The 14,238-nt window shown below is 34.9% G+C and overlaps 1 protein-coding gene across 9 annotated transcripts in view; it reads left to right on the top strand.

The window, feature by feature from the left end:
* ARID4B (AT-rich interaction domain 4B) overlaps positions 1–14,238 on the top strand; it is a 118,080-nt gene that overhangs the window by 70,580 nt on the left and 33,262 nt on the right. For all 9 annotated transcript variants that reach the window (XM_058669368.1, XM_058669367.1, XM_004578526.4 and 6 more), the window contains exons 11-16: positions 563–717; positions 4,339–4,411; positions 6,460–6,554; positions 7,848–7,945; positions 8,854–9,094; positions 9,426–9,595. In XM_058669368.1, the coding sequence (XP_058525351.1) occupies positions 563–717; positions 4,339–4,411; positions 6,460–6,554; positions 7,848–7,945; positions 8,854–9,094; positions 9,426–9,595 (832 nt within the window). The remainder of the gene's footprint in view (positions 1–562; positions 718–4,338; positions 4,412–6,459; positions 6,555–7,847; positions 7,946–8,853; positions 9,095–9,425; positions 9,596–14,238) is intronic.

Below are 14,238 nucleotides of genomic sequence, written 5' to 3'. Positions count from 1 at the left end.
ATAAATTGCCTCAAGCCATCAAGGTTTTAGGGTTTATATCTGTATTGTAAAATCAGAATAATTATGTCTAGCTAGTTTAAGTTATTAAACTAGTTTTAATTTAGGTTTAACTAGAGCTGTGAAGAATATGTTCATAGTTGCCATTACGTACTGAATGTTTATTACAGGCACTGTATGCTTATGACACAGTAATACTTAATAATTGTTGGAAAATATGAAGTGATTTTTTCTGTATTAAATTTGGTTTTACTAGATAAACTTAATTTCTGTTCAACAGAAGAAAACTGTGGTTTTCCTCTTATATTTGTTTGAACCAAAGTAACCTTTCAGTGATCCCAGTTTTGCCTTCTGTAAAACTGCGTAGAACTCAAGAGCTTATGAATTACTTCATTAAAAGACATTGTAGCAAGAAGAAAAGATGTTGAAAAAAAAATAGGTGCTAGCCTAGTACCTAATTGATAGTACTTAAATGTCAGCAATATTTTTATTACCTTATTTAATAATTATAGACAAATCAGTCATCTTAATTTCTCCAGTTCATATACTTTGGATCTCTTTTCAGCCTTTGACCAGGCACTTGAATTTCACAAAAGTAAAACTATCCCTGCTAACTGGAAGACTGAATTGAAAGAAGATAGCTCAAGCAGTGAAGCAGAGGAAGAAGAGGAAGAGGAAGATGATGAGAAAGAGAAGGAGGATAACAGCAGTGAAGAAGAGGTAAGTGAGATTAGTAGATACCTTTAAAAGTATGTTTGTTAAGATTTGACATAAAGCCATTAATCACATAAACCTTGTTAGTCTTAGAAATAGTTCGTAATAAAATTGTAGTTGCAGTACTCATTTTAGTTAAGGAATTGCTTGCTTACTTTAAAATACACATGTGATCTAATAAGTGTAGGTATGTTAGCAAGCTCAAAAATGTTTCCTAATCTTGCTATACTTTTAATTTATCAAGTGATTAAGAAATTATCCACTTATTACCTAAACTTGCTTTTTCATCACCATGTTACCACCTGTCACTGAAATATTTACCCCTGAATATAATGTTTAGAAAATTATAAAATATATCTTCCTTCTAGTATTAAGACAAAAGTCAGAGAAGTAAAGATTGATAACTATTTAATTTTTATCTGATAGAGATGAGTGGATAGTTTATATATATTTAGATCACAAGTCAAGTATCTGTGAATCTGTTTGAATGAAAGAACTAAACTTTTAGCTTTTTTTTTTTTTAAAGATTTTATTTTTATTACAAAGTCAGATACACAGAGAGGAGGAGAGACAGAGAGGGAGATCTTCCATCCGGTGTTTCACTCCCCAAGTGAGCCGCAACGGGCAGGTGCGCACCAATCCAAAGCCAGGAACCAGGAACCTCTTCCAGGTCTCCCATGCAGGTGCAGTGTCCCAAAGCTTTGGGCCGTCCTCTCCTGCTTTCCCAGGCCACAAGCAGGGAGCTGGATGGGAAGTGGAGCTGCCAGGATTAGAACCGGCGGCCATATGGGATCCAGGACGTTCAAGGCGAGGACTTTAGTCGCTAGGCCACGCCGCCAGGCCCGAAAGTTTTAGCTTTTATTTCAGGTAATCTGGCAATGTCAACCTACCTTTAGCTGTTTCTTGAATATCTTCATAAAGTTATTAGGTTAGAGTGACATAGAGAAAGCTAATATGCTTGACTATGAAGAAAGTTGCTTTGAATGTGTTCAGGAGACTGAGGTAACTAATTGTCAGTGTGTGTATTTAGGTAAGTCATGAAATTCTGCCACTTAACTGCAGTAAACTATTAATGAAATGAGACTGGGAAGTTATAATTTAGTCATCTGTATTGACAGTGGTATAGATATTTCCCTGCTTTGATCTCTGACAACTTTCTTTTTAAAATGCTGAAATGAGCCAGCAAAACGTTGCATAAAACCTTGGAGTGACTTTCCATTACTGTCAAGTTTCAGTGCAGGACTTTCGACCCCTGCCTCTTTTTCCTCACTGATTCCCTTGGTATATCTTCCCTCTTTTGAACTTTATGTTGTTGCAGTATCATCTTGTTTATTTATTGCTCAGCCTTTTCACGTACTAGTACCTCAACCTCTGTTTCTTTTCCCTTTGCTTCCTTCCCATCCTTCAGTAGCCTCATCAATTTGCTAAATCCCACATATATACCATCTCTGTAAAGGGAAACCTCTGTAAACCATCTATTTATTTGAAAAGAGTTAGAGAGGTGGGGGGGGTCTCCATCTGTTGGTTTATGCCCCAGGTAGCCACAGTGACCAATGATGGGCCATGATGAAGCCAAGAACTTTTTTCAGGCCTCCACATGAGTGGGTGACAGAAGCCCAAACATTGGAGCCATCTTCCACTGCTTTTCCTAAAACATTAGCAAGGAAAGCACCAGATGATGTCCCAAGTTCCTAGGACCTTGCACCCAGTTGGGAGACATGAAAAAGGCTTTGGACTCCTGGCTTTGGATCCACTTCAGCTGTTTTGGCTACTGGGGTCGTGAATCAGCGGATCAAAGATCTTTCCTTCTGTCTCTTGTTCTCTTTGTAAATTTGCTTTTCCAATAAAACTAAGTAACAATAAATGTTTAAAAAAAAAGGTCAAGCAAATTGGAAGTGGAGCAGCTGGGACACAAACTGGTGCCATGTGAGGACACTAGTATAGCAGGTAGCAGCTTTACCTGGCACTCTGCAGCACTGGCTGCAAGGACCATACCTTGTAGTCCTACTAATGGTGTCCATCAAAGTATGTCACATTTTAACATATAATCAACAAATATTAGCAAAACTTTTGTTGCTTAGTGATTTTTGGATTATCTTGTAAAAGTGAATCAGATTTCTACTTGAAACATTTTCTTAAGTAACACACATTTTAAAGAGGAATAAACTTGGCAGTTCATTAGGACAGATTTTCTTACATTTGTATCTGATCTATATGAACTAAGTTTTTTTATTTAATACATACAGATTATTTGGTAGAGAAACAGGTACAGACAGAGAAGTAACACTGCTGGTTCATTTGTTAAATGTTGGCAAGTCAGGGCTGGGTCAGTTTGAAGCTGGGAGCCAGAAACTCAGTCCAGGTCTCACCCATTGGCAGGATTTCAGTTACTGGAGCCATTACTTGCTGCTTCCCAGAATGTTCATCAGCCAGAAGCTAGTATTGAAACCCAGATACAACCACATGGTACATTGACATCCCAATCAGTGTTTCAGTAACTATTTCAAATGTCCACCCTTGGGTAGTGTTTGAGTTGATAAATGTGAATACATCATCAGCAAATAAATATTTGTCATTAATTTTTCTCTGACCTGCTAGCAAACCTAGTAATTTATCAACGTGTCAGTTTTAAAGTTGGCCTTCCTTTTTACTAGTTTTAAAAATAACAAAACAGTTCTCACTGGAACACTAACATTAGGCCCATGATTTTCCAAATCAAAAAGTGATATGTTCAGATGGATTTAGAACTATCAATTGAACTTTTTCTATTAGAAATATTTTTGCTTCAACTAGAGTAACTGTAAAACTTTGCTATATATTTTCAGTCACTTTCTGCAGTTACTCACAATCATGATCTTTAATGGCAGGCTCCATAGGTTATTTTTCCTTTTATTCGATTCAGCACCTGTCCTAGTGCCTACCCTTTAAGGTGCTCATTAAATGTTTGTCGAATGGATGAAAGTCATTGAATTGGTGAGTTCTTCAATCTTACCTACTACCCTGCTCCTTGCAGGTTGCTTCAGGACCAGCTCCCTACGGCCACAGCCCTTGGCCACAGCAGCAAGAAGCTAGTCCCTCCCTTGTAATTGATAAATCGGGGAATTATTTTATTACTTGAAGATTTTCATAAGTCTGAATCTTCAGGTATTGTAGATCAAGTTTGTTCCCCACTTTACTGATTATATAAGCTTGACATGCTATACAGTGGGGCTGTATATCATGAATACTTGTAGTTACAGCTAATGGGGCTCAAGCCTGTATAGTTCTTTAAGGACCAATAATAGCTTTGCTGTTAAGCCCTTACTAAGTTTTAATATAAATGAGAGTAGGTCTTCTTGGGCCTGTGACCCTAACTGAAAGAATGGTAAAACGTTCATGGCTGGTTCTGCTAGTGTCTTTTTTTAATATGACAATTTGTATTTGGAAGTCCAGCTATTGAGATTCTTCTGTAAAGCATAACGTGTCTAGACTTACAGCATAGTTTTGAATAGCTTAGTATTTAATTATTTAGTAAAAACTTTTTTGAAATGTCTTAATGAGTATTAAAGTGCTTGTAGGAAATCTTATTCTATAATTAAAACACTTAATTAAAGGTTGTAATATTTTTTCTTCTATGCTTAACGCTAGGAAGAAATAGAACCATTTCCAGAAGAAAGGGAGAACTTTCTTCAGCAGTTGTACAAATTTATGGAAGATAGAGGTGAGTTTTTTCTCTTTTATTCATACTTATGTCTTATGTTTCAGTTAGATAATTAGCATTTTAAAAATAATTCTATTTATTAAACTTTGTATTACCAGTAATTACCACTGTCTGACTTGGTTGAGGAATTTGAGACCATTTAAATAGATACTATATCCATGGAAATATACAAACTTGTCTGGGCACTTCCCCATTTCTCCATTGGGAGTCCACAGTACTAATTTTTTTTAAAGATTTATTTGTTTTTACTGGAAAGGCAGATATACAGAGAAGAGGAGAGACAGAGAGGGAGATCTTTTATCAAGTGGTTCCCTCCCCAAGTGGCTGTAACAGCTGGAGCTGAGCCAATCCAAAGCCAGGAGCCAGGAACTTCTTCCAGGTCTCCCATGTGGGTGCAGTAACCCAAGAGTTTGGGCCGTCCTCAACTACTTTCCTAAGTCACAAGCAGGGAGCTAGATGGGAAGCGGGGCTGCTGGGATTAGAACCGGTGACCATATGAGATCCCAGCGAGTTCAAGGCGAGGACTTTAGCAGCTACGCTATCCCGCTGGGCCCCAAAGTACTATTAAGAGACCATAGTGATGTGGAAATCTAACTGCTGGTTTAGAATCTGCACAAAGGAGCCTGATGTGATAGCCTAGTGGCTAAAGTCCTTGCCTTACATGCACCGATATCCCAACTGCTCCACTTCCCTTCCAGCTCACTGCTTATAGACTGTGAAAGTAGTATAGGATGGCCCAAAGTCTTGGGATACTGCACTCATGTGGGAGAGCCAAACGAAGTTCCTGGCTCCTGGTGTCAAATTAGCACAATTCTGACTGTTGCAGCCACTTGGCAGGTTTACCAGTTGATGGAAGGTCTTTCTCTCTGTCTCTCTTCCCTGTAAGTCTGACTTTACAATAAAAAAATATAATAATATAAAAAGGAAACTGCACAAAGACCCTGATTGAAAAGTTTCCTCAAAAATCATTGCTTGGGCCCAGGGGAGTAGCCTAGTGGCTAAAGTCCTTGCCTTGCCCACGCCAGGATCCCATATGGGCACCAATTCATGTCCCAGTGGCCCCGCTTCCCGTCTAGCACCCTGCTTGTGGCCTGGGAAAGCAGTCGAGGACGGCCCAAAGCCTTCGGACCCTGCACCCACATGGGAGATCCAGAAGCAGCTTCTGGCTCCTGGCTTCAGATCAGCTCAGCTCTGGCTGTACTCGTATTTGGAAATGCCACAACACTGTAGGAATTAATGTCTTGTAAATCCCTTTTTGTAATTCTGGTATGTAGATGCTGGCACTGTTAGTCTTCCTTTGTTTTCATCATGGACACCACAATACCTTTTCACCATTTGATGTAAGATGTCTGTGATTCCTGTACCATTTTTGGTGTGAATAGAAGCTCAGCCTAAGAAGTATGATGTTTCTTAAACTTTTGTCTAAGAGAAATGAAAAAATGAAATAAAAGTGATTACTAAATGTATATGAAAGAAGAGTAATAAAACATGATGAAGTCAGGCACACAGTTTTGCAGAGTACTCCCCATGGATTGCATTTGTCGTCTCCACAACTACTTTCTAATGGCTTTAGTGTCCTTGTCCAGCCTTCTGCATGTGTGGATGAGATAAATCTGTAGCTCTGTCCTAGAATTATTTCTTAGGATAGTACTAAATTAATTAATTACAAATAGCAACCATAAAAACAGTTTTCGTAGTAAAGCAGTGGAATATTTATCATCTCAATATTTTCTGCAGTTTTATCAAATTGTATTTCAATAATTTTCACAGCTTTGTTTTGTTTGAATTTCCTTATGTAGTATTTTATTCTCTTTCTTTCCAGAGGGTTGCAAGTGGAATTAAATCATTAAAAATTTCCAAAAATGCAGTAATCAGGAAATTTAAAAATGTGAAAAAGGCTTGGGAATAGATACCAAGTGTTTGCTCCACAAGGGATTTTTTTCCTTTTAGATTCTACACGAAATATATTCCCTGGTATTATTTGAATCTTTTGAAATTTTAAGTTAAATGTAGCATAACTTTAATACGTTTTGTGTTTCTTCTAACAGGTACACCTATTAATAAACGACCTGTACTTGGATATCGAAATTTGAATCTCTTTAAGTTATTCAGACTCGTGCACAAACTTGGAGGATTTGATAATGTAAGTATATTCAAACATGAGATGTCTTTCTCATTATGTGTATTTCTCAGCTCTCTGTTGTCTAAAATTATTGCCTATTGGTAAGAATGTAAGCAGATAAGGAAAAGAAAATGGAGAATAGAGTTTAGAAATGTAGAACTGGCCTCCTTTGATAATATGTACGTTTTTAATAATTTTTAAAAAATTGAACTTTGTTTAGTGTGTCTAGCATATGAAATTCCTATATGTATCTGATACAGTGCAACAGTACTGGTAGACATTCTTTTCACTTTTCAAAGTTTTAATGAATGGAGCAAAAAATATCTTCTTGACCTTATACCCATCTTTAAACTTGACCTTGTCCTCCTTTGGGGTTTTAAGTTTGAAAAGTTAAGATCTCTGACAAAATCATTGTTGTTCCTAGTGTTGGCCCAGCCCAGCAAATATGCACATGGGCATAAGGTGATTGTAGTTTCTTTCACTTTCACAGAAACCTTATCTTTGATTTCTTGGTAATTTTCTTCCTGCCCATCGCAGCTGTCACTCTACAGGGACAATCTTGTCAATGCCATGCAATCCCAGTGTATGTCTGTAGGGGCAACAAGAGGTGCTATCATCAGTGTTCTTTTCAATGACCACATTGTGTCCCAAATTGGCTGGCCAGACCCAGTACTCCTTTACTGGGTTTCATGAACTTATCCAACCTCTTGGGCCTGCAACCACTGTCTCTTTTTCACTAGACTATATATTTGTGTTCTTAATCCTTTCTTAATGCCTGGGACAAGGCAGAAAATTACTATTTTAAAGTACTGTGATATGTGACATTCATCAACTTGAGAATGTTCTGTAGAATAAAGTGCTTTTACTAATTTCAGCAGAGCGAGTTTGATCTATTAGCATTTAAGTTTTATGGGAAATAGTCCTTTAAAATTTTTGTTTCATTAGAAATTTTGATTTAGGAACCTGGATAGTTTCATATTTACTGTAATTAAGTTTGTTCAAAAGTCAAATGGGTTAATATGTTAACATTTGTAAATTTGGATTAGTATTTTAACATTTGTAAATCTGAAGTTTGTTTAAGTACTGAAGATTATTATAAGCCAAATTCAGAATGTATCAGGTTAGATATTTCTTTGAAATTTGAATCACTAAATATAAATATACATTTGTGTTTGTGTGTGTATTTGCATGCTATATCCATTTTTATACTCTGCATCAAAATGTTATTACTTTCACACTTGAACTTAGCCATAAAGCTGAGAACTAATCCACCTTTCAATTTTGGAATTTTCATTTCATTTTGTCCTCCTTTAGATTGAAAGTGGAGCTGTTTGGAAACAGGTCTATCAAGATCTTGGGATTCCTGTCTTAAATTCAGCTGCAGGATATAATGTTAAATGTGCTTATAAAAAGTAAGTTAGTGTGCTTGATATGGTTGTCACTAGTATTGTACCAAGAAAACAGAATAGAATTTATCATATAACTGGTGCTATTTCTTTGAAGTAATCAGAAAGCTTTACTAACAGTTTATGATAGCCTTTTCTAGACTGCGTGTTACAAATATTAAGATTTATGAGAAATGTGGAGTAGAAGTGTTTTGGAGCCAAGTAAATTTATAAAATACTTACTAGAGATTTAAAAGCTGATGTTTTTGCATTGAGCATTTGGTGTAGCACTTAGTACATCTTCTTTGCATATTGGAGTACCTGGGTTTAAGACCTGACTCCAGTTTTAGCACCACTCTGGTTGCTCTGTGAGGCAACAGGTGATGGCTCAAGTATTTGGATTCCTGCCACCGCTTGGAAGACCTAGCTTGAGGTCTGGGTTTCTTGATTCAGCCTGGCACAGCCTTGGCTGTTGTAGGAGTTTGGAGGATGAAACTAATAGAAAATTTGTTTTATTATTATTTTTTTTGACATTAGATTCAAAGGAATCTGCTTGTGAAATCTGGTTCTGCTAGTTTTTACCTGTGCCCTTGGGTCACTTACTTATTATAATAAGCTTCAGTCTCTGTATTTGTAAAATTACTGATTACTACCTACCTCTTGAGATTATTCTGATGATTAAAGTATACTAAGGAATGCAATGCCTCACAAGTTTAAAATATTTGACATATAGATGCAATGTGCATTACTAAGACTTTTAATAGATATTACTATAACTGTTGTCCAATGTATTATTACTGTCTTCTTAGTACACATTTTTTAAATGAACATTTGATATTTTTATTTGTAATAGATAGAATGATAATATGACTTTCTGAAATCTTACATGGATATACCTCCTAAAATATGTTTATCAAATAATTTCGTGTTTCCAGATACTTATACGGTTTTGAGGAGTATTGTAGGTCAGCAAATATTGAATTTCAAATGGCATTGCCAGAAAAAGTTGTGAACAAGTGTAAGGAGTGTGAAAATGTAAAAGAAATAAAAATTAAAGAAGAGAATGAGACAGAGGTCAAAGAAATAAATACTGAAGAAGACAGGACTGTAATACTGAGAGAAGAAAAGCCAAGTGAAGATGAAATTGAAAGAAAGGAAAATATTAAACCATCTCTGGTAAATCAGATATATTGTTACTTGTCCTTTGCCTTCTTTAACATCCCCCATCCTCTGTAAAGTTCTCTCAAATAATTTATTATATAATATTACAGTTTTATTTGTACATTTCCTTCAGATGTGACTTTTATGTAATTTTGATAATATGTGCTCCAAATACCTGTTAGAAATTTTTGTTTAGTTTATTCAAAATGGCAGAGTTTCTTAAAAGTAATAACTTTGTCAACTCAGTGTTAGTTTTGGTTGTATTCCTTCTCTTGCTAAACAGTCAAGATCATGGATAGTAAAAATTTTTACTTTGGTTGGTTTAGTTCCTTTGATCTTTTTCCAGGGAAGTAAAAAGAATTTATTAGAATCTATACCTACACAGTCTGATCAGGAAAAAGAAGTTAATATTAAAAAATTGGAAGAAGATGAAAATCTGGAAGACAATTCTGCAACTAGGGTAGATGAATCTCTCAACATAAAGGTAGAAGCTGAGGAAGAAAAAGCAAAATCTGGGTAAGAAATTTGTTTTTGGTTATACTGAATTTTGGTTAGCCAAAATTTTTGTTTTGTTCTTTGTATGAATCTAAATCTGATTGATATAAAAATGCTTTGCCTTTATTATATAAATACATCCTTCAGAGACCCTACCAATGTAAATCTGTCGAGAAAGATCATATTTTTGATCCATTCTTGCTCTCATCATTGAAATTCATATAATTTTTAGATAGAGAAGAACATTTTACTGAATTAAGTTGTGCTCAGTGACCAGATAATATAAATTTGGAAATATGTCCTTTTCTAAGTTTTGTACATGATATATTGGTTATATATTCAAGAGTTGTGTTTATTTCTTAAGCAAAAAAATTAGAGGAAAAAGTACTAATTAGTTTTTTAAAGGCCAACATTGTTAAGATGCATTTTGTGTGACAGTTACATTACTAACATTACTTGTTTTGGTCACTTTGCAATAATAAACTTTTTAATAATGCAGTTGATATACTTCCAGTGGAATCCTGGATTTCATAGGTAAACTTTGGAGCTTAATCTTGTTTCTGAGGTTTTAAAAACATAAAAATCTCCATTGTTGATAGTCCATTTAAGTAAGAGTGACCAGGATTTTGTGACCGTATCATGCAAACAAGGAACATTCAAAATATTCATTTAGTAAGACTTTTTGTTATGTTTTGTTATGTTTCTTTGTGTATGAATATGTATTTCAAGTACATATTCCTTGCACTGGAGATTATTTCAACTATCAGGCAACTGAGTAAAGACTTGTTTTGTTTTGTTTTGTTTTTACCTAAAATCTCTTGATAATCTTGAGTTCTTCTGAAATTTTGTTGGCCATTTGCAGAAAAACCTGGAAGAATATACTAGTCTACTAGATGAATATAGTAATAATGTTTATTTATCATACTTTGTTGTGTTTATTTGTGTATAAATGTGTATTTGCAGTACTCCTTCCTGGAGACTATTTTACATAGTAATAAACCTAGTAAGGATTCAGCTTCAATAAGGATTCAGCTTATTTCATACAAATCTGATGTTTAGATCTGCTGATATTTTTCGGGCATCTGCTGTTTGCCAGGGCACTGTGATGAATCTGTATTTTACTTATTATTAATAATTGTCATTAATTGTTCAGGTGGGGGTTTCTGATTATTGATTGAATTGTACTTTTAGGTTTTAATCTGTTTGACCTTCACCTACATGCCCTTTTTATGTATTGTAGGTGTTTATAATTATAGGCATGCACCACATAACAATGTCTTGAAGCATGGACTGCATTTGAGAGTGGTCCCATGAGTTTACAATATAGCCTAGGTATGCAGTAAGGTATACCATCTAAGTTTGCGTAAGAGCACGGTGATGCTCATACAACATCAAAACTGCCAAACAACACATTTCCAAGAATTTATCTCCATTATTAAGCAGTATGACTGCCCTGATTTGTAGATACTCTTGAAAAGCATTATATGTTGTAAACATCTATACAGTATCTCTCATAGGGAATACGTTACAAGAGCTTCATTGGATTTCTAAAAGCACAGATACTAACAATCAACATACGTACACTCATGAATCATGTAACAACAGGAGCCTTATTGAGAAATGTGTTATCAGGCAATTTCATCACTGTGTGGACATCAGAGTGTAGTTATACAAGCAAAAGTGATTATCTGTTCTTAGGGCATGTAACCTTACTGAACTAACTTCATGTACGTGGACGTTCTTTAACTGAAACAGGAATACAGTGCTTGATTGTCCTATGTTGTTTCTTATAGATACCCTATAGCATTACTATGTAGTGCCAACTCGTGTCTTAGAATTTGGGGTGCTTCCTTTGCATCACTACTGTTATGCTATGGAACTATTTAAGAAAAAAAAGTGGGGGAAGTTATTTAAATACAGGTATGGGCTGTGACAGTTCATCTGATAACCAAGAGGCCTACCAAGTAGCTGATGTGCCACTAGTGTACACAGCTTGGGCACACTAGACAAGGAGTTGATTCACATCCAGGATGGATTGTAGTAGACAAGGAGAGATTTTGTCAAGCTGCCTTGTGAATTATTTATTTCTGGAATTCAGCACTTAGAGTTTTTGGACAAACCTTGACTGTGGGAAATGAAACTGAAGGATGCAAAGCTACAGATAAAGAGGCCACTCTGTAATTGACTTATGAATATAATAAAGAATTTTATAATTGCAAAGGATTAATATGCAGCTGTTTTAAGTTATAAGGTATGGGAGATTTAAAAAGTCAATAGGTAAAATGCCTGACTCAGTGTCTGACCCATAATAGTTTGTTTCTTTGTAAGAGGTATAACATCCAAATTGAAGGACTTGGTATTTCTTTAAATTCAGATATATTTGGTTTTCCAAAGCGTAGTTTTCTAAAAGACAACCAGCTTAAACACATATATTATTTTATGTGTGTATATGCTTATAAACTATGTAGTACATGCATTGACTTAGTTTTTGAATCAATGTGTTGGTTGCATTTTATGGTTTCAGAGAATGTCTTTCTTAGCAATCTGTCTTGCATCTCATTTAGCATATGGCCTTCTGAATTTACCACTGATTTTTTGTTTAAAAAAATATAGGATAGGTTTCCTTGGTTTATTGCCAGTAATTATGTTGTTTATTTGTTTATTCTTCAGTGTATCATGTCAGTGAATTTCATTTGGTTTGTCTCTGAGGTTGACATTACATGCAGTTTTATTTTGAGTTGCTTTTGTTTTATTAAAGTATATTAGGTTTTTATTCTAGTTTGAATGAAAATTTGTTCCTGACTACTACTTTTAAAGTATGGTTTTGTTATTATTGCCATTTTACAGGTGTATTCTATTTATGATGTGATATAAGATACAATTTATTTTCATTTTTTTAAATACAGACTTTTTATTCTTTATTTTTCTTCTCTTTATGATGATTCTGAGATGTATGATAAATCTCGTTACCATGACATACAAGAATATAATTTCTTACTGACACACAAGAATATGATTTTGTAACTTAAATAAGTAGTATTTGTTCAAAAAATTCTTAAACATAACATTTTAACGTGTTCACAATTTATCACCAGTGGCACCATTTCTACTAATTTCTTAAGATATTATCATAAAATTCATCTGATTTTAATTTAGATTTTAGCTTTAAAGATTTATTTGAGAAGCTTGAAGGTGGCAGTCCAGGATGTAGGGGGGAAAAGATACCTGCATATACTGATTCGTTCCTCAGATGCCCACAGTTGCAGGGTTCAGCCAGGTGAAGCTGGAGGCTGGAACTCACACATCGCCTGCTGCCTCCCACACTGCATGTTAGCAGGAAGTTGGAATCAAGAGTGGAACTGGGCCTTAAATGTAGGCACCCTTATAAGAGAGGCAGGTTTTCTAACCAAAGGCTTAACTGCTAGGCCAAACATTTGGCACAGGCATTAAATACCTCTTCCTTTGACTGTCACTGAGACTTTAAAATACAAGTAAGCATTGTAGATTTTGTGACATTATTTCAGATACTATTAACACAGTTGGTACTTCTTTGTATTTTTTACTTGACCTCCCTTCATCCACCTTCTGTAATGTCCAAAGACAGAAGAATGTGATGGTGTCTTAGTGTTTCTTACCTTATTTTTGTTGCTTGTATGCCTAATGAGGAATGCCAAAGTATGTCATCAGTAAAACAGGTTTCATGCAAGAAGGAAAACCTTGATTATCTATGGAGGAAGGCTTTTTATACAAATAGTATATCCGTTTTATATCTAATTACTAAGCTGCATTTTTGGTTCTGTTTTATGTTGTTTATTCACTTGTTACCTGTAACAGGTTCTTTCTGAGAAAAAACTGTTGTAGTAAGTACAAATATACTGCAGAGCAGATGAAAACTGATTGTAGTCTTGGGTCTATGGATATGTTTGATTGTAGTTTTTATAAATCTAGCAACTAAAAGAGAGCTTTTTCTCCAACTTATTTAATACAGATTTATAACTATATGAAAAGAATACAAATACTAAATATTAGAAGTCCTTGATGTTGACTAAAAATAGCTAAAATGCTTCTAGAATAAGTCAGATTTTCAGTTTCATGTATTTGGACTTGACCTCTTATGTAGTGTTGGGTGTTTGTGGAAAAATATGCAGTAGATATGTGATGAAGGAAAATAGATTATTAAGTCTAGAAGGATAAGATAAACAAACATGATGCACTGTTGTTGTACCTGTGACAGAATATCCTTGCGCAAGTTAAAGTAATGCTTTGAGAGAACGTTTAAAATTTGGTTGCAGCATGTTTTAGAGTTTTTAAGAGTAGAGATCTGTTAATAATTTTTATTTTAAGCATCTTGAAGCTAGAATTCCTTCAAAGAAAAACAATTTTAGTTAGAAAGTGGTAATGACATATATTATTATTTTTGTCAACAGAGATGTAAAGCACTTTTTCAAACAAAACACAATTGTTCCAGTTGGCCGTACTAGTTTCTTACTATTCAGCACAACTTTCATTCTTCTGAGTTTGGAATTTTTCTTTTAATGTACTTATTTTCTAATCTTCATTTTTCTGTAAATGTGACTTTCTGTAACCGTGGTCATCTCACACAGTTTTTAGTATTAAACTGAAACTCAATTCCATACACTTGGAACCTGCTATTCCTGGAACAA

This window comes from Ochotona princeps, chromosome 10, assembly GCF_030435755.1.
Source record: "Ochotona princeps isolate mOchPri1 chromosome 10, mOchPri1.hap1, whole genome shotgun sequence".
Taxonomy (NCBI): Eukaryota; Metazoa; Chordata; class Mammalia; order Lagomorpha; family Ochotonidae; genus Ochotona; species Ochotona princeps.
This window is presented reverse-complemented; position numbering and strand designations above follow the sequence as displayed.